Source organism: Lissotriton vulgaris, chromosome 2_1, assembly GCF_964263255.1.
Source record: "Lissotriton vulgaris chromosome 2_1, aLisVul1.2, whole genome shotgun sequence".
Classification (NCBI taxonomy): domain Eukaryota; kingdom Metazoa; phylum Chordata; class Amphibia; order Caudata; family Salamandridae; genus Lissotriton; species Lissotriton vulgaris.
In genome coordinates this window covers 882,915,810-882,941,133 of record NC_141687.1, presented here as the reverse complement: position 1 = coordinate 882,941,133, position 25,324 = coordinate 882,915,810, and the positions used below count along the sequence as shown (strand labels likewise).

Sequence of the window (25,324 nt, the reverse complement as noted above, 5' to 3'; positions counted from 1 at the left end):
CAGCAAGCCTATCCGCCTCGCACGGCTAGTCAGCCCAATTATCAACAGCCACAGCAGTATTCAAGAAACGCGCAAGGGAACGAGTTTTCCCATCAGCGTTCTCCGTATGGCCGGAATCAATGTGCCTATTGCAAAGAAGAGGGTCATTTCAAAAGTAATTGTCAAGCTCTTGCGCGACGCTTAAGCGGTGTTTCCGGTGCAAGAGGTAGAGGTGTTCAACAGGTTCCTAGAGGTAGGGGCCGTGGAAATTTCTCCCAGAACACCACTTCTTTTCCTCCTCAAAATTCCATGAATAGCTTTGACCAACAGAATAATGCGTCTTCCTGGACAGCTCAGTACTATGCTGATGACTATTACGCAGAAAACGAGAATGAGGGTAATAGTTGCTAGGACAGCCATGGACAAAGAGAGGGAGTTGTTTCAGTTCCAGTAGACCAGAATGGACCTTACGTTGGGGTGATTACATCCGGAGTGTCAGAGTCATTTCTGCTGGATACTGGTGCTACAAAAAGTTCGATTATGCACTCAAAACTTCCTGGCGCACCTTTGTCTGGCGAAATGAATGTTTCAGTAGGTTTTTCTGGCGCCCCCGTTAGGAACCCGAACTCCAGCCCCATGCCCCTTTCTGTTGGCCCATGCGAATTAGAAGCACCCCTCATTCTTACCACAGGTTGTGGCGAAAATTTGTTAGGCTTGGATTTACTGAAGAGACTATATGCGACCTTGTACTGTTCTCCTTCGGGAGTACAACTTACGCTTGGTAAGAAAGTGATTTCCCCGATGTATTTGTCAAGAGAAAGAATTCCGACTGAGTTGTCATCTCTTCCAGATGTACTTTGGGCGAATGGTTCTAACGATGTGGGTCATTTAGAGATAGCACCGTATGTCATAACATTAAAAGCTAATGTTAGGTTGCCACGTATTCCCCAATATCGAATATCAAACGAATGTGAAAAGGCTTTGTTAGCGATCGTCTATGATCTGATTGCGAAAGATGTCATCGAAGAAACTACAGGCAACATTTGTAACAGTCCGGTTTTGCCTGTCTTAAAGCGTACCGATCCTTCACAGCCCCCTGTGTACCGATTTGTGATCGATCTAAGGGACGTGAATAAGATCGTTGTACCGCAGTTTCCAGTCGTTCCCGACATTACTGCCTTATTGACAATGGTTCCAGCCTCAGCCAATTGGTTTTCGGTGATTGACCTGAAGAATGCTTTCTTCAGCATCCCGATTGCCGAGGAGAGCAGAGATATCTTCGGCTTCAATTTAGGAGGACGAAGCTTCCGCTTTAAACGCGCTCCTCAAGGCTACTGTGAGAGCCCATCAATATTCAGTCAAGCCCTGAAAACACAACTAGACACAATTGTTCTACCTGGTGGCGCGACTCTAATCCAGTATGTAGACGATCTACTGATCGCTGCAGATACTGAAGAAATCTGCAAGCAAGCCACGTTGTCGTTGTTGCGTCATTTATGCGACATGAAGCACAAAGTCTCGCTTTCCAAACTACAATTTTGCCGACAAGAAGTAACCTACTTAGGTCACATCTTATCGAAGGAGGGAAGGAGACTGACCCCAGAAAGAATGCAGGCAAATTCAGAACTGAGTGCCCCAAGGACACAAAGAGAAGTGCGTGCCTTCTTGGGCATTACATCGTATTGTAGACAATGGATACCGAACTTCTCACTGTTGGCCAAACCTTTGCTGGCATTAATGCGTAAGGACACACCCAATCCTTTGCCTTGGTCTGAAGATTGTCAGGCGAGTTTCCATGAGTTGCGTGAGGCATTATGTTCGGCTCCTGTATTGGGCAACCCCGACTACAGCAAGCCGTTTACATTATACGTCCACGAGAAGGAAGGTTGCGCATTATCAGTCTTGACGCAGCACTTTGGGGACAAACAACGCCCATGTGCATATTTCTCCGCAACTCTAGATCCCGTAGCTAAAGCATTACCGAGTTGCTTGAGGGCCACTGCCGCAGCAGCTGTCTGTATTCGACAGTCCGCTGGGTTAGTCATGAATAATACTCTGACCGTTATGGTCCCACATGCAGTAGATATTTTACTAAACAGGACAAAGACACAGCATCTAACTAGTGCTCGACTGTCCAGCTATGAATTGACCCTGTTAGCGAGTCACATTCACATAAAGAGGTGTGATACACTCAACCCTGCTACATTATTACCCATTCCAGCAGAGACAGATGAGGTCGACAAACTTGATTGCTGTTTTAGGACAGAAGAAGAGACAAAAGGGAGAGTAGTTTTGCAGGACACTCCTCTCCCTGAATGTAATGATAATTTATGGGTTGATGGTTCATGTTTCAAGTTGCCGAATGGTGATACGACTGCAGCATATGCCGTGACAACATTACACACGATTGTAGAGACAGCTCGCGTCCCCCACAATTCCGCACAAGCAGCAGAGTTAGTCGCACTCACAAGAGCGTGCGTGTTGGCGAAAGGAAGACGAGTGAATGTGTACACTGATAGTCAGTACGCCTTTGGCGTAGCCCACAGTTTTGGAAGATTGTGGCGTGAACGTGGGTTCCTGACGTCGCATGGTGCAAAGATTCAACACGGACAGCTAGTACACGACCTTCTCGAGTCACTGACCTTGCTCCTACAGGTTGCGATCGTGAAGTGTAGCGCGCATAGAAAGATCCGAGATGATGTTGGTCGAGGGAATGCATTTGCCGACGAGGTCGCGAAAGAGACTGCAAGGAACACAATGAGTCGGATGTATGTTGTAGGTCCTGCTAGATGGACCCCTGATGTGGGTATGTGTGAGGACACCATCGAAAGCGTGAAATCTATACAAGCTGACGCGACTGAGAAAGAGGTGAATGAATGGAGAGAAAGCAAGGGTAGATTAGACGCGAATGGTTGTTGGGTCGAACTGTCAGAACACCAGCAATGGTTGTTACCGGACGCTTATGTTCTCGCAGTGGTGACAATGGCCCATGGAATGGCACACGTCAGTGTGAAAGGAATATGTAAGCTGTTGGCCCCAGTATGGCAGAATAGTGGTATCCCGAAATGTGCAGAGAATTTGGTCAGAAACTGCATGGTATGTTTAAAGCACAATCCCGGTAGAGGAACCCCAACCCCAGCTGGTCACTTTGCACCTCCAACGTATCCGTTCGAGGTCTTGCAGCTCGATTTCATCCACATGGAGAGGTGCAACAACCTGAAATATGTACTTGTTGTTGTTTGCGCCTTCTCTAGATGGGTAGAAGCGTACCCCCTTAAGGACAACACTGCCTTGTCAACTGCCAAAGCCCTCGTTAGAGAATTCTTCCCTAGATTTGGCATGCCTAGGATTGTCTGGAGTGATAACGGAAGTGAATTCGTGGGACGAGTGATGAAGAGAGTGTGTGAGTGTCTAGGCATCCGCCAGAAGTTCCACGCTGCAAACCACCCCCAATCGTCAGGATTAGTAGAGTGCTATAATGGCACGCTTAAATTGAAACTGGCCAAGATCCAAGCTAGCACAGGTCTCAAGTGGCCAGACGCCCTGCCTTTAGCACTCCTGTCTACCAGGATGATTGTCCATTCTCGACTGGGACTTAGCCCACACGAGATCGTGTTCGGGCGCCCCGCAAATATATGGGGAGTACCGAGGCCTAGAAAGCTCAGTGAGATAGAGTACCCTGCACTGTTTAATTACCTGCACGACTTGACGACTAAACTGCATGCTTTACATCAACAGGTCCACAGCTCCTCTCCACCGGCATCTGACGATCCAGGCCTTGCTATCGAACCTGGCTCTTGGATCCTGATTCGCAACTTCAGACGAGTGAAGAACGAGGAGCCTCGCTGGAACGGACCTTTCCAGGTTTTGCTGTCGACCCGCTCTGCAGTACGTGTCCACGGCAAGAAACATTGGGTGCACGGCGCCCATTGCAAAAGGGTCCCGTTGCCCCTTCCATACGACCGATGGGTCCAGCAAGGAGTCGCTGACTCCGAGACTGAGTCTGTACCACGTTTTGTCCCCTTCAGCGATGCACGACTAAAAGGAACTGGTACCAACAAAGAGAGCGATTGCATTCTGCAAGGATCTGTGCCACCGTCGCTGCAGTTGGACACTACAAAACCTGAAACACTGTTTGAAGATCACACCGTGCCTGGAAAAGAACGATATAATCTAAGGTCAAGACCCAAGAACTGACATACTCGAACTAGTGCGATCTTCCCTTTTCCCATGAACTATTTTTGATTCCACAGCTCTCTCGCCCAGGGAACTAGCTCATTTTTGATTTTCGAACCGCCATCCGGTTCTGCTGCTAAGGCCGCAGTTGAAGTCTGAGGAGTGCAGCCGGGGACGCCTAGGTCAACGGTTCTGCTCAGTCTGAGGGAATCGCCCCGGACTGGACAGAGCGCACATCTTGGCAGAAGCAACCTCCCACCGCGGGCAGCAACCAGAGGATGGAGTTTCCGAGGGTAGAGAGACCTGCTAGACGTATGAATTTTGAAAAGAAAATATGCACTATAATGGCAAAGAGACGTTTTCTAGTGTTGAGCATCTCAATGTTGTGTAGTATAATAATGTTTTTAACTGGCTATGCTCTATCTATCTTTCGAGTTCCATTCATATACCACACTCCGCTCACACCTTCTCCTACCATTTCCACACACTCCTTCCATCCCCTACCTGAACACGAGTCTGCCAGAAGACTCGAATTTGTAAATAATTCATTTGTCCTACTCCTACACCAGCACCAATCTGTTATGAACAACACGAACTGTTGGATATGTGGACTCATGCCGCACACAACCGATAAGGGTATCCCTTACTTCGTCCTGCCCTTCAGTTATTACGGTTCTTTGTGGGCTTTCCAGACCATGTTCCTGTTTTCCCTTGAACCATACGTTCGGGGGGAGAACTCAAACAACAAGGCACTAATAGCAGGACTCAAGAACATGAGTAGAGATATTGACACGATCAGAGCCACTCCCAAAGATGAGTTTACCCCATACAGTAGGTGGAACATCACCAAGTATGGGATTTCATTAAGTGAGAGCCAGAAATCAAAGAAATCATCCTCAGTCTGGGTAGTACCCCACCGTGGTCACTTATGTCTGCAAGGTATTGGCAGGGATCCCGAAGCACAGTTGGGGAAGAGCATATGCACGGAAACATACGTGTTTGCCTCCCGAACTTCCCCTCCATTCTTGGCGGCTAAGGGTACATACTTCATCTGCCACGTCAAGGCATACACTTGGTTGCCTGCCGACTTCTCGGGCACATGCTTCATCTCGTTTCTGCTGCCACCCACCTACACGGCCGGGGCAGATTACCATCGGACAAGGACAGTTAGGGGTGTCGTGAGTCAAGACGACACTGCGGGTCAAGAATTTGGAGACTTCGCAAAGGGTTTTCTGCCATTTTGGGGGCCTATGGTGAACAGCAGGAACATTCGACAATTAACCAGGATAGTTGAGTCCGCCGTGACTGAAACGGCCGGTGCCCTTAGCAACCTGACAGCAGAGCTTCAGTCGGATCGACTTATGACCCATCAGAACAGGGTTGCCCTAGATGTCATCCTTGCAGACCGTGGTGGTGTATGTAGAGTGATCCAATCTAGCTGCTGCATTTTCATCCCCTATAATGCTCCGACAGTGTACCAGGCCATCTCCAAACTACACAAAATCTCTGATTCCCTTCACATGGAGAAAGGGGATTGGTCTCTGCTAGGGTGGTTCTGGGAACTGATCTCTGCCTGGGGATGGAAAACTCTGATCTTCATTGGTATGATCTTAGCCGTTCTGTTTATGTTCTGCCTGTTTGTGCAGTGCGCTCCTGCAATATGTGGCCTCTGCGCCACTTCATGTGTAAGGAAGCCTGTATCGAGGGACGAACTGAGCAACAAAATGATGCTCCAACAGCATCAACACGAATTCGTCAATACAGATCTGGATTCAGATTAGAGTTATTGCCTTATATGAGGGCAAAAGGAGGGTCTGTGGTACTGCAATTCTGGACCCTTTCGTTTCACCAGCCTCGGGGTCCGCACACTCGTGTCACAAATGTCGTCGTAACATGACGAATTTGGTATCGACGGACCGGTAATGATTAGGACATCATCCCTATGCATTTGCGTCACGATCGAGTGATGCTGACACCCTTAAATCGTGGTTTCCGTCTCGAACCCTCAGACGCCATTTTGTGAACGGCATCCATCTTATGACTTGCCCTCATATAATCAATTGATTAAGGCCGAGTTTTGATCTGAAAGGACACGTCCACCGCAGCTGACTTCCCCATGACCTGGCCGAGCTGACTCCACTGCCTCCAGCCAAGCCTGTTTGGGCAACTCCTCACCCAGTGGCCGAGCCAGATATCATCAAGGCACAACATGTCATAAACCCTTCACTGCATACAGACCCTGTTTTCCCATACACACACACACCTGTCCATGATTCTTGTTTATGACCCGTTTATGATGGGAGGGTGCTCAACCTTATTGGCATTTCATCGATATCTGGTGGGAGTTCTGGATCTGGCAGAGTAATCCATCACTAACTGGACATCTGAAATATGTGCTGACCAGCATGACTTCGCTCTTTGTATTATTGTGGAAATATTTGTATTGCCATATCGTAAACTTAAGAATTCTTGCCTGCAGCTGTTATTTGTGTATATAAGGAGAAGTCTGGTTCTGTAAAAAACGATCAGTCTCCTGAGAACTTACGGCCCGTGCTGCCGTACTTCTAGGACACATGTTACTTGGTTGCAGCCAATAAAACTCGATCCCTGACTTCAACTAGAAAACTCTGTGTTTCTGTAAGTCCAGAACAGGGAGAACCTAGAGGTCTTCGGGTGTGATCCCCTGGCACCACCGGGTCTCTAAAAACCCGGCACCTCAAGGCCCGCCGACAGCACTGAGTCTGCATTGGTAACCGCTTCGGATGACCTCCGTTCGCGTGTCGACCTTGGCCGAGCAGCCTTTCTAGTGCTGCTCGACATGTCGGCAGCGTTCGATACGGTCAGCCATGCCATTCTGGTCAGGAGACTAGAGGAGATTGGGGTGACTGGCCTGGCCTGGTTGGTCTCTTATCTGAGTAACAGACACCAGGTGCTGGCCTTGCCGCCCTACCGTTCTGACATAAAGAAAGTGGGGCAGGGCGTACCCCAAGGGTCGGCCATTAGCCCTATTCTAATTAATGTATACCTCCGTCCACTGGTCAGGCTGATTAAGTCCTTCGGCATTGCAGTCATCAATTATGCCGATGACACGCAACTTATCTTCTCGTTTGAGGGTAGGGATGCTGTGTCGCAGAAGACTTTTCATCGCTGCATGACAGCTACCGTGGACTGGCTGAGTCAAAATTCCTTGCAATTTAACAGCTCAAAAACGGAGGTACTGCACTGCTCAATGGATCGTATCCCCCGGCCTTTGCCACTGGATTTTTGGCCTTCTTCCTCCCAGGGTACTGGGCTAGCGGCAGAATCTGGGTGTGATGTTCGAGTCTAACTTACAGCTAGACGCGTTTGTCAACAAAACTGTGGCCACGTGTATGATGTTGCTCCGAACATTGCGGAAGATTCTCTCTTTGCTCCCGGTTCATGCCCGCCCAGAGGTAGTGCGTAGTATCCTCTTAAGCAGGCTTGATTACTGCAACGCGCTACTTCTGGGTGCGCAAGCTATCCTAGTGGGTAAATTGCAGCGAGTGCAGAATATGGCTGCTAAGCTGGCTCTTTCTAGACGGCGTCTTGATTCCTCTTCCTTGGCGCTTATGGACCTTCACTGGCTGCCAATCGCCCAGCGTATTGATTTTAAAGCATTATGTCTAGTTTTTAGGGCCCTTCATGGTCAGGGGCCGTCTTCGCTGCAGGCGATGTTTTCCTTGTATACTCCTACCTGATCTCTTCGCTCTTCATCAGCCTGCTTGGTGGTAATCCCTAAAATTGTGAGGACTCGGATGGGCGGACGCTCCTTCAGATTCGTCGCAGCTAAACTGTGGAATGCTTTACCCTTGCCCTTGAGAAGTAAGGAGGATCTTTCCTCCTTTAAAAAAGGATTAAAAACATACCTCTTCCCTAGGACAGCGTAAAGATTGAGGCAGTATAACATCGCGTATGGCTGGTCAAAGTCAAAGCGCCAGAATACCCTTTGGGTGACAGTTTTCGCGCTATATAAATATGCCATACAATACAATACAATACAATACATTACTTTGAAAAATGCAAAAATGGGCATTTTTCAAGAAATTCGCAAATTACCACCAACTTAAAGTTGGTGGAAATTTGCGATTCCTTAGGGGCAAATTTTGCGATTCCTTACATGCAATCGCAAAATAAGGAATCGCAAATTTGCGATTCCTTATTTTGCACTGAAATTTGCTTCATACATACCATTTTGCTCAAATGAGTTCGCAAACGCCGAAATTCTCAGAATTTCGGCGTTTGCGAACTCATTTGAGCTTCATACATCTAATCCATTATTCCTTAATTGCGAAAAGCCATCTTCCTCTTCCACGTCGACCGTTGCTTCGACATCCAAGCACACGGCGCCAAAGACTGGCTGCGGTTCATCGAAACCGCACTCTGAGCCGAGTTAAAAATCAACCAAAGCTCCAGATTCCCATGCATCGGAGCCGAAAAAACTCTCGGAATCGAAAAAACAGGTTCCCGTAAAAGACACTTTGAAAGTGCACACTCCTAAGCCAACTGCCGACTCGGTGCCTAAAAAACCTACGGAGCCAAAAACTTCGATGGCATAGGATCTACCTTGCTCACAAGACCTTTTTACACCGGATCCACAACAAAAAACTCTTGTAAAGGATCTCAAAACTGGACAATTGACTCTCAGCTCCAAGCAGAGACCACTTGAGGCGCCAGCACTTCCTCCCCCTGCAAAGAGGAGAGACATTGTAACCTCTCCATTAAGGGTCCCTTCTCCTCCACCTCCCCATACTGTTCCTACTCATACACCTCCTCCACCACAGCATTCACCTACACCATCTCCTAATCCTGAGGATGATGTACATACAGATTCTGATTATGAAGGTGCGGGTTCACGTTACCCACCACAGGCTAATAGTTCCCCTCAGTCACCTAATCCATGGGATGATTACAACACCCCTGATGTGCCTTATGTCCCACAGGATGATGTCTACCCGTCCAGACCTTCCCCACCAGAGGACACCATAGGTTTTAACCTGCTAGTCCAGAGGGCTGCACAATATCATGGGGTGGACTTACACACTGATGCAGTGGAGGAAGACTTCCTATTAGACACTTTTGACAACACACAAAGGTCTACGGCCATCTTACCAATGCTTAAGGGTGTCATCATGCACACAACAGAGGTTTTTAAAGACCCCGTTAGAGCTAGGGCCCTGAATCCCCGCATTGAGAAAAAATATAAAGCTGCCCCTGCAGACCCAGTTTATATTAAAGGCCCGGCACAATTAGATTCTTTAGTGGTATCCAATGCACGTAAACGTGCTAATTCCCAAACAACAGGTGAAGCTTCACCACCAGACAAAGAATCTAAACTACTTGACGCCTCTGGCAAAAGAACTGCGGCACAAGCAGCTAACATCTGGCGCACTGCCAACACCCAAACCTTACTGGCAAGATACGACAGGGCGCATTATGACGAACTAGATTCCCTAATGCAGCACCTACCAGACAAATACAAAAACAGGGCTAATGAACTTATACAGGAAGGTACAAATATCACTAATACTTCCATCCGTTGTGCCCTAGACGCTGCAGATACTGCCTCAAGGGCAATCGATACCAGCACCTTACTACGTAGACATGCCTGGCTACGTATTTCAGGTTTTAAACCTGAGGTGTAAAATTCCATACTTAATCAGCCATTTGATGAAACACACTTATTTGGCCCAAATGTTGACGTGTCTTTGAAAAGAATGAAGAAAGACACCGACACTGCAAAATCTATGGGAGCCTTGCAGCAGCAAGCTCCAAGGCGTTCTTTTCGTCACTCATCGTACAGAGGCAACACAAGAGGCTACTCCTCAGAAAGTCCCTCCTCGTCCTATAAAACCCCTGGCCAAACTACATTCACCAAGGGCTGCCAGAGAGGGGGTTACAGGGGTAACAACAACAAAGGCAGAGGCAAGAGCAACACCTCCCGCTCTGCCTCCACCCCTACCTAACGACTTTCCTCCCGTTCCCCCCCAACATTCCACTCCTGTGGGGGGAAGACTCAAACAATTCCTGCCTGCGTGGATCAACATCAAATCAGACAGGTGGGTGCAACAAATTATTCACTCAGGTTACTGTCTAGAATTAACATCTACACCCCCAAACATACCACCCAAACAGCGTCCAATGTCACAAGAACATCTGTCACTGTTAAAGCAAGAAGTAGTATCTCTGCTAGAAAAAAGTGCAATAGAACTAGTTCCTCTGCAGCAGCAAAACAACGGGGTTTACTCTCTATATTTTCTAATCCCAAAGAAGGACGGCTCTCTAAGGCCTATTTTAGACCTCAAACTGCTAAACATATACATACAGTCAGACCATTTTCACATGGTCACACTCCAGCAAGTCCTTCCTCTCTTGTCACAAGACGACTTCCTGGCTACTCTAGACCTCAAGGACGCATACTTCCAGATTCCCATTCACAAAGCTCACAGGAAGTATCTCAGGTTTGTAATACCAATTCAAAGTACCCCCATTCGGAGTCACAACAGCACCAAGGGTGTTCACCAAGTGCTTGGCAGTGGTGGCATCGCATCTATGAAGACAGCACATCCATGCCTTCCCGTACATCGACGACTGGCTCATAAAAGCCAGCTCACACAATCAATGCGTAAAATACACTCATGCCACCATCCAGCTGCTCCACAACTTTGGATTCACAATAAACCACACCAAGTCTCATCTACAGCCATCCAAAGTACAACAATACCTAGGTGCCACAATAAACACCTCAACAGCACTAGCTTATCCCACCCCAGCAAGGATAGCCAGCATGCAAAATCTCCTAACAAAGTTTCAGCTACAACACTCCCTTCCAGCACGAGTGTTCATGCAACTCATAGGAATGATGGCCTCTTGCATCTTTATAGTACCCCATGCAAGACTTCAAATGCTCCAGCTACAATAGTGCTTATCACGTCAATGGAACCAGGCTCAAGGTCACTTAACAGACCTAGTGTTGGTAGACGGTCGGACTCATCGCTCTCTGCAGTGGTGGAACACCAAAAACCTTTCCAAGGGACGACCGTTCCTAGAGCCAGTTCCCCAGATAATCTTAACTGCGGACGCATCGCTCTCTGACTGGGGAGCTCACCTGCTGCAACACACCATGCAAGGCAGGTGGACACCGCAACAAAAATTACTCCACATCAATCATCTGGAGTTACTAGCAGTATTCCTAGCACTAAAAGCTTTTCAGTAGCCAGTGGCAAACAAAGCTGTGTTAATCCGCACAGACAACATGACAGCAATGTATTACATACAAAAACAAGGAGGCACGCACTCCCTGCAACTATCTCAACTAGCACAGGACCTATGGAGGTGGGCTATACCTCAGACATATTCCTTCTAGCCCAACATGTCCCAGGAGTACAAAATACTATAGCAGATCTGTTAAGTCACCAAACTCAACAGACTCATGAGTGGGAACTTCATATGCAAGTTTTTCAGCCATTCTTTCAGATGTGGGGACAACCTCAAATAGACATGTTTGCCACCCACAAAAACGCAAAATGCCCAAGCTTCGCCGCCAGATATCCACACCCACTGTCCAAAGGCAATGCGATATGGATGAATTGGTCAAACAAATTTGCGTATGCTTTTCCACCTCTACCACTCATGCCACTGGTAGTACGCAAACTACAGCAGCATTCTCTGACCCTTATCCTAGTTGCTCCAACATGGGCAAGACAACCGTGGTACACCACACTCCTACAACTGTCTGTAGTACCACACCAAAAATTACGCCTGTCTCCACAACTCTTAACACAGAACCATGAAGAAATCAGACAACCAGACCCAGCTCAGCTCAACTTGGCGATCTGGCTCCTGAAGTCCTAGAATTTGGGTATCTAAACCTTCCTCCAGACTGCATGAACGTTATTAAAGAAGCTAGACGTCCTACCACTAGGGCTTGTTACTCAGCCAAGTGGAAACAATTTGTGATATATTGTCACAACAACGAAATTAATCCCTTAGATGTGACTATTCAACACATAATAGGTTACTTACTACATCTTCAAAGATGTAACTTAGCCTATACCTCTATTAGGCTACATCTTGCTGCAATAGCAGCATATCTGCAAAACAGACATCTATCCCTGTTCAGAGTGCCTGCCATTAAAGCCTTTATTGAAGGCCTTAAAAAAAATAATTCCTCCCAGAGTACGACCTTCACCTGTATGGAATTTAAACGTCGTTCTCACACGGCTAATGGGGCCTCCCTTCGAACCCCTACACAAATGTGAATTACAATTTTTAACCTGGAAGGTTGCGTTCCTAGTAGCTATTACTTCCCTGCGCAGAATTAGTGAACTACAAGCACTAACCATTCAAGAACCCTTTTTGTGAATGCATCAAAATAAGGTTGTTCTGCGTACCAATCCAAAATTCCTGCCTAAAGTCATTTCTCCATTCCATCTCAATCAATCTGTGGAACAGCCCGTTTCCTTCTCGCAACCACAGTCAGTAGCAGAAAGAGCTCTTCACACTTTAGATGTCAAAAGAGCATTGCTATACTACATAAAAAGAACACAACCCTTTCGTAAGACAAAACAATGTTTTTTGTCTTTCTCACCACCACACAAGGGCAATCCCATTTCAAAATCTGGGATAGCTAGATGGATTGTCAAATGCATACAGATTTGCTACCACAAAGCTAAACGTACGCTATCTGTTCCTCCTAAAGCCCACTCTACCAGAAAGATAGGGGCTTCAATGGCATTTTTAGGGAACATTCCCCTAGATGACATCTGCAGAGCAGCTACATGGGCTACACCGCACACATTCACAAAACACTATTGTGTAGATGTGCAAACAAAACAACAAGCTAATGTTGGCCAGGCTGTTCTCAAAACATTATTCCTAACTACTGAAACAGATAGGGGTGGTCGCTGCTAAGAGTGGGTACTGCTATACAATCTATGCACAGTGTGCAATCTGCAGCTCATATGCCTCGAACGGAAAATGCTACTTACCAGTATGCATCTGTTCTTGGCATGTAGATCTGCAGAGTTGCACACGCCCACCCGCCTCCCCGGCTACCCTTGCCTGTTCCAGTATTATTTTAATTAGATACAAATTACATGGACATCCTTCCTTTCTTGCAAAGCTCCATCATTTCCCTAATGGTGAAAAACAATCTGGGGATGGAGCCGATGCCCATGCGCAATGTGGTCCTAAGGAGGAGTCACCTATCTCCTGACTTCCAAAGAACTTTTCAGGACAACAACAAACTGCAAACATCGGGGCCCAACACTAGGTGGCGATCTATGCACAGTGTGCAACTCTGCAGATCTACATGCCAAGAACAGATGCATACTGGTTCTACAATTAGCACACCGCTGGACCACATGTAAGCCGATTGTCCCTTGGTACCACAGGTCACGTTTATGTGACTAGAGAGGGCCTTGGAGGGTTGCAGCATGTATTATGCCACATTCAGAGACACCTCACCTTAACACCCACAGACTGCCATTGCAGGCTGCGCGTTTTTGTACAGACCAAACTGAAAAGACGACATTTCACACATCCCTGTGTGCCATGCCCACCACTACTCTCCATGGCATGGACTAGTCACCTCTCTAGCAGGACTCACAGCCGTAAGGCAGGGTGCACTATTCCACAGGTGAGGGCATAGCTGCAGGAGCACTTTGCCCCTACAGTGTCTTTGCCATTCACAGACATTGTAAGTGCACTGAAGCAGTTTTGAGAGCATGGGCTGGGAGTTAGTCAACATGAACTTCACAGGTCCATGATTGCTTTACTGGGGACTGAAGTTTGGTACCAAACTTCTCAGCATAATAAACCCACACTGATGCCTTATGTGGATTTATTATAAGATGCCCTCAGAGGTCATCTTAGAGATGCCCCCTGAAAAAACGATCAACTTTGAGTGTATTGGCTGATTGTGCCCTGCCAGCCAGCCTCCACCAGACAGGCTTCTGACATCATGGAGTGAGAGCCCCTAGGGTCACTAGGAGCGGAGGTGAACCCCTCTCTTAGAAATTCTCCATCTTGAATTGGAGTATTAGGCCCCATTAGGAACAGTGATGGGCATATTTCCCCAAACTGAGGTGGCACCCAAAGGGTGTAGTCACCCTAGTGGAGAGTAGTCATTGGCTTCTGCCCCCCAAACTCAGTAACACCCTTAAATTCAGTAATTAAGGGCTCCCCTGAACCTTTTTCCTCAGATTTGATGACCTATGAAAATCTACGACTGACTTGGCCCCAGCCCTATCAGCCTGTCTCCTCCAGCGACCCTGCTCCATGAGACTGGCGTGGCCTGTAGCCAGCACCCTCCAAGAACTTGTGCTAACAGGCGGAGATGCTCCCTGACGAATCCGTGAGCAATATAACAGGCAATCAACTGAGCAGATAACAAGAAGACCCTTGAAAGGCTCAGTAATTGGACAAGCTCTATCCTGAACAGACCCCTTAAAGACATACAGACCCTGGCGCTGCTCATCATGCCGATCCCATGCTTAGTTTGCACCCCCTTTCATCCGGATTATAGAAAATTAGGGGCCATCACCTATCCAACCAGACTTTAGGCAAACGCACTGTAGCTCATGACGAGCTGACCTCGTCATGAGCACCGGAGCGCTGTGCGCGCCCCCCCCGCCCCCCAGCACAGCAGGTTAATTACCCCAGCAGCCAAGGGGTTAAATAAATAAATAAACAAACAAAGACTCTTGACTCCCATGGAGGATCTTGATCCTCCGTTGATTGGTTTCAACAGGGCCCCCTCCGGGGCCTCCCTTGCACTCTGCACCCGGCCCTCCCTGTGCTGCGGGTGGTGCAGTCTCAGTGCTCTATGTTGGCCCCTCCAATGCTATCCTTAAACCCCAGGGCCTCTGTCCCTGAACCGCAGGTACTTACCAGAAACCAGTGAATCTTCGAGGTGCCCCCAGCCTCCATAGGATTCATTTAGGCCCAGTGACCTCTGCGCCCGACTGCCCCAGTGCTGCTGGCGGCTGTAGTACCCACTTTCGTCTAACCCGTGCCCAGTGGTGATCCAAACCCTTGGAAACTGAATCTCAAAACCGTTTACTTACCTGTAAGTTATTCACCTGTTTTTCTTCAGTAGACTGAATTGGTCTCTCACTATATTGTACTAAGTGTGATCCTGAATACAAAGTATCTTTTTCTGTACTTAAAAGCATTTCATGCACATGTAAAGTATGGTTTAATGCTATACAAACATTTTGCCAGTAAATTGAAAGTATTGCACAAAAGTCTACTTACCTGTAACAGAGTACAACAAATGTAACTAAAGTAATATTTTTCTACAAACCATGGCCTGGAGGCCATCATTGAGTGCGTGTTCCTGTCTTGCATGAGTATGTACACCAAATGCATTCACACTACCCACTAATAAACCTAACTGCTCAGCCTAGCTACCACTAAATTGAGAGTAGGGTGTTATCTACTTTAATCTCTGCCATACCTTTGGGGTAGGGGTGGCTCCTCCACTCCTGAGCGTGCAAGACTGGTTTGGTCAGCCCTCTGGGGCTGCCCTACATGGAGAAAATGGCCTCCCCGTAAGCCTCTGGCTGGGATGCATCCCCAACAATCACAACGCTGCCATTGCAGCATTGTGATTGGCTTAGGGGAGGGGAGGGAGGCTGCCTGCTCCCTGTTCCTGGCAGGAGAGCACGAGCAGGTGGTGTGCAACTAGTGCGGTGAAAACGCGGGACCCGGCTGACGGACACGTTTTTTCTTTAGTATTTTCTGAGATTACTCTGTCGCGCTGCTCACAGTTGAGTAAAGCAGTGTCTGGGTCGATCTCCTTGAGTTAAGGTAAGTACAGGGCGTGGGGGCACAAGGCAGCACACCCTCAGCGGCTGAGGGGCGGCCGGTGGCAGAGCGCCAACACAGCATAGGGCACGCAATGTTAACCAATGGGGGAGATCAGTCTTGAAGAAAGGCTGCAGGCTGCAGGCTGCAGGCTCAGGCCTAGAGGCTGGGCAAAGAAAACCCACAGATGCCCATGTAATTAAAGATTGTAGGGGACGTACAGTCACTGAAGGTTGTGGTCCCCAAAGCCCAGTTGCTTCGGATGCAGGGGTGTCCTTAGGCGTCGGAAAACTCTTAACTGGGCAGGTGGCAGTGAGGGGGAGTTTTCAATTTGAGATTACAGGCGTTGAGGAGGATTCCGGCAGGGGTCAGCCCTTTGTGAACTTCGGCTCAGAAGCGCTGGGGAACCTTCGCAGAACCGGTGGGCCTCTTGAACTCAGGAAGTGGGAGTCTGTTGCAGAGGTGGATCCGCGCGTGTTTGGGGCTCCTAAGGGTAGAGTTTCTTATGTCCGCTGGAGATTTGGAGCCTTTCTTGAAGGCAGGAAGTCCTCCCAGGGTTCTTGAGGTCGCTAGTCTACGTCTTCGATGCTGCATGGCTCTTTATACTCCGGTGGAGAACAAGGAGTATGTCAGTGTTGGGCTTTATGTATTACACAAAAATACACTTTACTTCTACATTTATAATGAACTGCTAGTTATCCCATTTACATTGAAGTTGCTTGAAAAACTTCACTCCACCACATCCTATACATCTCCAATGGTAAAAATGCGTATTTGGTCCCAATTTCTAAAATTGGAGAAGCTGACGATCCCTAAATTGGTTTCCCCATCACAGTGGTGTTGCTTTCGTAACTTAACTTTCCCTTCCATTGTATATCTTTCAATCTTAATAACCAGGCCAGTGTAATTACTTTTGATTTGTTAATCCCTAGATTTATGTATGTGCTGCTACTTTTGCAGATTGAGCAAGAAAAGCTGGCGTTTTTAAAGACGCACTATGAAGAGAAATATAAAAAGTACATAGAAGATCGAGAAATGAGGGGTTGGGACAGAAGATCCAGAAGTCCGAGAAGGTACCTTTTTTTCTTACGTTTTAACCTTTTTCCGCAAACCCTCCTTGTGATCTTGTGTCATAAACTAGTTAATTTGCAGGCTATTGAAACATTTTTTTAATCTGCCACTATATCCAGTCAATAAAAGTGGTCAAGCAGTAAAACTTCACGGGGAATAACGTGGACCTGAGGAGAACGGTGACCAAAGTTCCATGTTTTTTTTAAAAACTTTTTTTCCCCAGAGGGGCGTGCAAAACACGCCCAACTCCACATACATATACTACCTACCTGCAGCAGGTTGAAAATGTGTGCAAGGGATTTTGAGGCCTGACCTATGGGGCGGTGACACATTAGATGAGGGGAACATGTGCTGCTCTATCATTCAGCTTTAAAGGACAAGCGGGGGACCAGAAGCAGCAACAGACCTCAGTTCTCCTTTTCAGTTATCTCAAGGGCCAGAATTATCTGGTTAGTAGAGGTGATAATTCTGGACTCGAAGACACTGGGAAACTTAGAATGACCTTGAGCCCTGGAGATACAGCTACAGCCCTCTCACAATCCGGTTTTAAGTGTATTAAAAGTGTGATCGCTTTATTAAAGGTTCTGTGCTTCTGGCTTGACAGTTTGTGTATTTGTATTCCCTTGACAGTCCCAGGGTGCCTGCTGGATTGCAGGAGAGTGGCAACATGTAGAATGTCGTATACACCAGGACAAATCTAATGTGATCCTCTAGTTTTTTTAATTTAAGACTTCCCTCTAACATCTAACGTGCACTAAATGCATATTTTTGTATGTAGATTTATAAATCTCAAACCAGCAGCAGATAAGTGCAGTCCAAGAGGCAAAACAAATTATCAATGTTTAGAGATAGGTGTGAAATCATGCTAGACACCATGACATAAACTTTAAATCGAAGAGAAGTGGTCTATTTGGGGGAAATGGAAGATATTTTCCATGATGGAATTTTTAGAACCTTTTATCTGACAAGGTTACATGTTAGCTGGCTTTTGTGCCTACTTTAAGTATTCACCTGTCACCAACTGTCTTCTTTCCAGCGGTGATGAGATAAATCACCCTCCACAACATTGTATCCTCCTCCTTTATAGCTATCTGATCTATAGAATGATAATGGTCTAGACACAGAATGCTGTGGAGTGAGAAGTATTGCAGCAGTATCCTGTTACACTGAGGTGTAACTGTACCCCTCCTTTCTCCCCCATTAAAGAGGGCTAGACATACATGCATGGTGCTCATGTTTCTTAAAAACGCCTGTTTTTTTGTAAGAGGTTTTGATTTTGTCTGCTTCCTGCACTCCAGCTAATGCCTCGGGTCAGGAGTTTTAAGCAATGTGGGTCTTGTGTCTCCCATTTGTTTGGAATCTGAATATTATAGGCAGTGCTCACTCTTTGGGTGCTCCATTGCTCCATACTGCCTAACATTGTGCATGTTGAGAGATGCTTTTTTTCCTATGGCTATGCAACACCACTCTCAAAGCTGTGTCAATAGAAAATATTTTATGGACGTGGCAGTTTAGAGCCTAAGTGGCATGTTCAAAAGTAGTCTAAAGTAGCACTTTCAGATAGTTGATGTTTAGAATTCTAGAACAGAAGAACTTAACTTCGATTAGATTTTGTTTTTAAATATGTAAAAACATCCTGATAGGCCATTGTATTTGCTGTTTTTAACTTGGTCCAAAGAACCCTCATTGGCTTATCTTGCCTATGATTATGATAGCGATGATGGTTCCTTCGATTACTTCACACACCCTCCTGCCTCCTGTTCACTCTTCTTTTTCTCCCCTTCACTTAATCTTGTCTACCGGTATTCTAGAGAAGTAGGTATTTCTTGAGCTAGTAACTGAATTTAACAAACTATGGAAAAGGTTTTGTTTATGCTGTCAGGTATTTGGGCCTGGTGTCACTAACACCTCAAGGTGACTTGAAACTTTTATTACATGACCTGATTGATTTCCAAAATATTATACATAGGTCTATAGGAGTATAATTTTTCATTTGGACAGAAATGTAGGGGTCCTTGCCTCGAAAAATACTTTTTAGCAATAATAGAGCCTTATCAGAACTTTCCTGCTCTACCAAATATTTTACTCTTAAGTGTTCTCTGCAGTTCTAAAGTGTTCGAGGCATGTGGGCTGCTGAATTCATATCTGTGCATAGATCGCCGCCTAGTGTTGGGTCCGGATGATTGCACATTGTTGTCCTGGAAGAGTCTTCGAAGTATCACGAGATAGGTGGCTCCTCCCCTGGACTACAGCGCGCATGGGCATCACCTCCATCCCCAGATTGTTTTTTTCCGCCATTGGGTTCGGATGTGTGTCGGTTCCCTCTGTCGGAACCGATAGTTGTTAACTCTCTTAACTCGAGACCAAAAGGTCTTTAGGCTTGGCGCCGGTATCGTTTTCGTTCGGGTCTTACTGTTTCTTCAGCTCCGAACTCTTGCTGCCCTTCCGCGTGCTGTCGGCGCGGACGGGCCTACACGATGCTCCAGACATGGAACGGACTCCGTTTAAACGGTGCCCGGTGTGCAACTCGAAATACTCGCACCTCGACGTGCACCCAGTGTGCAACACTTGTCTGTCGCCGGACCATGACGAGGCCAGGTGTATGGCCTGCTCCAGGTTCCGGTGTAAAAAGACCCTCAAGATTCGTCGCGCTGCGAGACTCCAGGCCCAGATGTCTGCGCCCCCGCCGGACGACATCTTCGAAGAAGACGTTGGAGACGACAATGTCCAACAGGTTTCGGACTCTAGCCCTGCGTCCGAGGGGGATGCCTACGACGCAGGAGACGAGGAGTTTGACGAAGCCGGCGACGAGGTAGGGGACGACGATGGGGCCATTGCCACCGTGGGGGATAGCTCGGAGGAAGAGCATCCCCGGACTGACTCAGGGGTCGACCCCCTTCCTGCGGCCCAGGTCGAGGGATCGCCTTCGGGCCTTACCCAAGACCTCGTTCTTGGTCCAGCAGCCCCGCCTCCGGGCCCGGCCACGGACATTTTGGAGGTGCCACTCACGTTTCCAAAAACAAAAGTGAAGCCTTCGGGATCTGCAACTCCGGTTTCAAAACCGAAAGTGAAAGCAGTACAGAAGGCTCTGGAGGCGTCAAAGTCTAAGAAATCCAAAATGGCCGACATGGAGAGTCACGCCAAGATGGCCGACCCGAGGGCCTCAGGGTCGCTGCCGAAGGCGAAGTCGACCGACGCGGCTGCATCGGCGCCGAAGATGGTCGCGGTCGATGACCCGAAGAAGCCTTCGAAGAAGCGTCAAGGCGATCCCAAGGCTCTGGCTTCGTCGGCTCCTACAGTCGGGGCCAAGGACGGTGCTGCGTCGGCTCCGAAGACGGGGCCTCTCGCCGACACCACTCCCAAGACGGGGAAATCGCCCGAGCCGGTCCATCCTTCTCCAGCCCTATCAAAGAAGGTCGAGGAGTCCCTGCAACGGATTCGGAAAGTCGCTGTGCTTCATGAACCGGAAGAAGGGGGTGTCGAAGCCCGCACTGAAGCCGTCAAAGGCGCAAACGCTTATCCGATTCACCCTGCCGCCGAAGTCGACGCCGAAGGCTTTCGCTTCGAAGCATGGGGCAGGCGTGCCCTCGAAGGAGGTGTTGACGCCCAAAGCGTCTCCAGTGGTGTCTAAGCCTCGGCTCCAGCCACTTGCGGAGGAAGAGCGTCGTGAGGTCATCATCGACGCCAATACCGGGAAACTGTCCCTCCTCAAAAGGAAAATCACCACGGAGCCGGTGTTGGAACATTTTTGCATTCCTCTCAAAAACAAGAAGGACTCTGCGGGTACTTCAGCACCTATGGAGCCGGCGTCTCCAAGAGACCTGCCGCGTTCACCAACTCCTTCTACCGCGGGTGATGGTGACGAGGAGGAGGTCGAGTACAACTATCCAGCGTACTCGGATCCGGAGGAAGAACATGAACCTTAGACTGCCGGAGGCGACCCCGAGGACCCGCAGTCGGGTCAAGAACCGCAGCTCTTTGCGGCGAAAACTTCGCCGACGGAGGATTCTGCAGCCTTCAACGCTTTGATCGAGAGAGCTGCAGCTAACCATGATGTCGAGCTGCACTCCGATCCTGTGGATGTGGACTTTTTATTTGACACTTTCTCAGTGGCTGAAAAGTCAATCAAAACTCTGCCAATGCTCAAAGGAGTGCTCAAGCACGCGCAGGAGGTCTTCAAGGAGCCCACTCGGGCACGTGTCATCAATCCACGCATTGATAAGAAATATAAGGCAGCGCCCTCGGATCCAACATATATCAAGGGACACTTCCACTGGACTCTTTGGTGGTATCCAACGCTCGCAAGAGGGCGAACTCACAGACAACTGGTGACGCTCCTCCCCCAGACAAAGAGTCAAAAATATTTGAGGCCTCAGGGAAACGGATTGCTGCACAAGCAGCTAACATTTGGCGCATCTCAAACACGCAGGCCCTACTTGCACGCTACGATAGGGCTCATTACGACACCCTAGAAGCACTGCTCCAGCACTTGCCTGACCAATACAAGGAGGCAGGGGAAATGTTAATTCAAGAGGGAAAGCTCATTACAAACGCTTCCATAAAATGTGCGCTAGATGTGGCTGATACAGCCTCCAGGGCAATCAACACCAGTGTGTTGCTCAGAAGACATGCATGGCTTAGGATCTCAGGGTTTAAACCTGATATACAAAGAACCATCCTGAACCAGACGGTTAATCCTGACCATTTGTTTGGACCCAAGGTTGATGCGACGCTTGAAAAAATGAAAAAAGATACAGACACTGCTAAGTCTATGGGGGCCCTCCAGTCTCAGCAGTTTCGGGGTGGTTCCTTTCGCCGCTCCAATACCAGAGGCACCTCAAGGGGTCAGGCATCGCAATCCACCCAGTACTACAAGAGCAATACCCAATCCTCATACACCAACAAGGGTAGAGGTGGCTACAAGGCAACAATGTCAAGGGCAGGGGACGTGGAAACAACAGCTCCAGGTCCACCGCCGCCAACAAGCAGTGACGTCTTGTCACTGCCCCCGACCACACAACACCGGTCGGGGGGAGACTCCAGCAGTTCCTGCCCGTGTGGAGATCCATCACCACGGACAGGTGGGTCATATCTCTTGTCCAGTACGGTTACTGTCTGGAACTTACTTCCACTCCACCAAACATACCTCCAAGAAGCCGTCCTATGTCCGGCGAGCACTTGCACTTGTTGCAGCAGGAAGTTCAGGTCATGCTGCAAAAAGGAGCAATCGAGCTCGTCCCACTACAAGAAAGGGGAACAGGGGTTTACTCTCTGTACTTTCTAATCCCCAAGGACGGATCCCTACGGCCCATCCTGGACCTCAGGCCCCTCAACTGGTACATTCTCTCGGAGCATTTCCATATGCTCACGTTGCAGCAGGTACTCCCTCTGCTTCAACAGGGGGACTTCCTGGCTACGTTGGATCTAAAAGATGCATACTTTCATATCCCCTTGCATCCTTCCCACAGGAAGTATCTCAGATTCACAATTCAAGACCAGCACTACCAGTTCAGGGTTCTGCCGTTCGGGGTCACCACAGCGCCAAGGGTCTTTACGAAGTGCCTTGCGACTGTGGCGGCGCATCTACGACGCCAGAACGTCCACGTCTACCCTTACCTGGACGACTGGCTCATTCAGGCAAAAACAGCAGCAGTGCGCCGACCACGTGTCCCGCACCATTCATCTCCTGCACGATCTGGGATTCTCTCTGAACTACCCGAAATCCCATCTCCAGCCCGCCCATGTACGACAGTATCTGGGCGCGACAATAAACACTCTGGCAGCCACTGCGCAGCCAAATTCAGTGAGAATCGCCAGTATCCAAACGCTGATCCAACGATTCAGACCTCAGCACTCGCTTCCAGCGAAGGTGTTCATGCAGTTGATAGGCATGATGGCCTCCTGCATCTCCATCGTCCCGCACGCGAGAATACATATGCGTCCGCTTCAGGAGTGCCTAGCACGTCAGTGGACTCAGGCTCTTGGGCAACTGATAGACCTAGTGTTGGTGAGCGGTCGGGCATACAACTCTCTGCATTGGTGGAATCCACAAAACCTTTGCAAGGGCCGACCATTCCAAGAGCCCGTGCCACAGATTATCCTGACGACGGACGCTTCTCTCCAGGGATGGGGAGCGCATGTACTCCACTACACGGTGCAGGGACTATGGACACTACAGCAAAGGAAGATGCACATCAATGTGTTGGAACTGATGGCAATCTTCATGGCCTTGAAGGCGTTCAAAGTACATCTGTGCAACAAAGTCGTGTTGATCCGGACGGACAACATGACAGCCATGTACTACATTCAGAAGCAGGGGGGCACACACTCTCCGCAGCTGTCTCATCTGGCTCAGAGCATGTGGAAGTGGGCCATTCAGAGGAACATCTTCCTCATGGCAGAGCATCTCCCGGGCAAGGACAACCAGATGGCGGACCTGCTCAGCAGGCACAGCCATCAAATGCACGAGTGGGAGATACATCCATCAGTACTCCAACCGTACTTCCAAAGGTGGGGATCATCCAGAGATAGACCTGTTCGCCACAAAGGAGAACGCAAAATGCCAAAGCTTCGCCGCCAGGTTCCCACACCCGCAATCACAGGGCAATGCGATGTGGATGAACTGGTCAGGCAGATTTGCGTACGCTTTTCCCCCAGCACCTCTGATACCGCTGGTGGCATGCAAGCTCAGGCAGCACTCGATGACTCTCATCCTGGTTGCTCCAACGTGGGCTCGCCAGCCGTGGTACACCACGTTTCTGGAACTCTCCGTGGTACCGCATCAAAGGCTTCATCTCACTCCCAGCCTTCTGATGCAGAGCCATGGCGACATTCAGCACCCAGATCCGCAACAGCTCAACCTGGCGATCTGGCTCCTGAAGTCCTAGAGTTTGGCTACCTCAATCCTCCTCCAGATTGCATGAACATCATTCGGGAGGCAAGAAAGCCCACTACTAGAGCTTGTTATGCGGCTAAATGGAAGAGGTTTGTCATTTACTGTGTTAACCACGATATTGACCCGCTAGATGCTTCCATTCAAAACATCATTTGTTACCTGTTCCACCTGTATCAATGCAATTTGGCGTACTCTTCCATCCGCATTCACCTGTCTGCTATGGCAGCATACCTCCAGAATAGGCAACACCTGTCACTTTTTAAGGTCCCTGCTATCAAGGCTTTTCTGGAAGGACTCAAGAGAGTCATTCCGCCAAGGACCCCACCAGCTCCAGAATGGAACCTCAATGTGGTTCTTACAAGACTGATGGGTCCTCCCTTCGAGCCACTGCACTCTTGTGAGCTTCAGTTTCTGACTTGGAAGGTTGCTTTCTTAGTATCAATTACATCGCTACGGAGGGTTAGCGAGTTGCAGGCGCTCACCATCCAAGAACCTTTCTTCCAAGTACATGCTAACAGGGTGGTGCTCCGCACTAACCCTAAATTCTTACCCAAGGTTGTATCTCAATTCCATATAAACCAGACAATTGAGTTGCCGGTGTTTTTCCAAAACCCAGAGACGCTGGCGGAGCGGATGCTCCACACCCTTGACGTTAAAAGAGCCTTGAGGTACTACGTGGATAGGACAAAAGATTTTCGCAAAACCAAGCAGCTTTTCGTTGCTTTTGCCACACACCACAAGGGAAACGCTATCTCCAAAGCTGGGATCGCTAGGTGGATCGTGAAATGCATTCAGATCTGTTACGCTAAAGCTAAACGCACTCTCACTATTCCACCAAGAGCCCACTCCACCAGGAAGTTGGGGGCCTCTATGGCTTTCCTAGGTAACATTCCCTTAGAAGATATTTGTAGAGCAGCCACATGGTCTACCACACATACTTTCACTAAACATTACTGTGTAGACGTGCACTCCAAACAGCAGGCAGCTGTTGGTCAGGCTGTTCTCAAAACACTTTTTCAGACTGCTGCAGCTGGCACGGGCGGCCGCCGCTAATGGAGGGACTGCTATGTATTCTATGCACAGATATGAATTCAGCAGCCCACATGCCTCGAACTGCAAATGCTACTTACCAGTATGCATCTGTTCTTGGCATGTAGGGCTGCTGACATTCATATCGCCCACCCTCCTCCCCGGCGCCTGTAGCAGCTGCAGTATTCATATATTTATATGCTCTTAGCATGGTCATCACTCACATGCTTCACTCCATCTCTGCCAATGGCTAAAAACAATCTGGGGATGGAGGTGATGCCCATGCGCACTGTAGTCCAGGGGAGGAGCCACCTATCTCGTGATACTTCGAAGACTCTTCCAGGA

The 25,324-nt window shown here is 48.5% G+C and overlaps 1 protein-coding gene across 2 annotated transcripts in view; it reads left to right on the top strand.

Annotated features, from left to right (window-relative positions):
* Positions 1-25,324, top strand: part of LOC147731353 (serine/arginine repetitive matrix protein 1-like) — a 357,020-nt gene that overhangs the window by 270,517 nt on the left and 61,179 nt on the right. The window contains exon 5 of one of the 2 annotated variants that reach the window (XM_086956400.1): positions 16,945-17,057. The exons of the other annotated variant lie outside the window; for it this stretch is intronic. Coding sequence (XP_086812526.1) covers positions 16,945-17,057 — 113 coding nt within the window. The remainder of the gene's footprint in view (positions 1-16,944; positions 17,058-25,324) is intronic. 2 annotated transcript variants of the gene reach the window in all.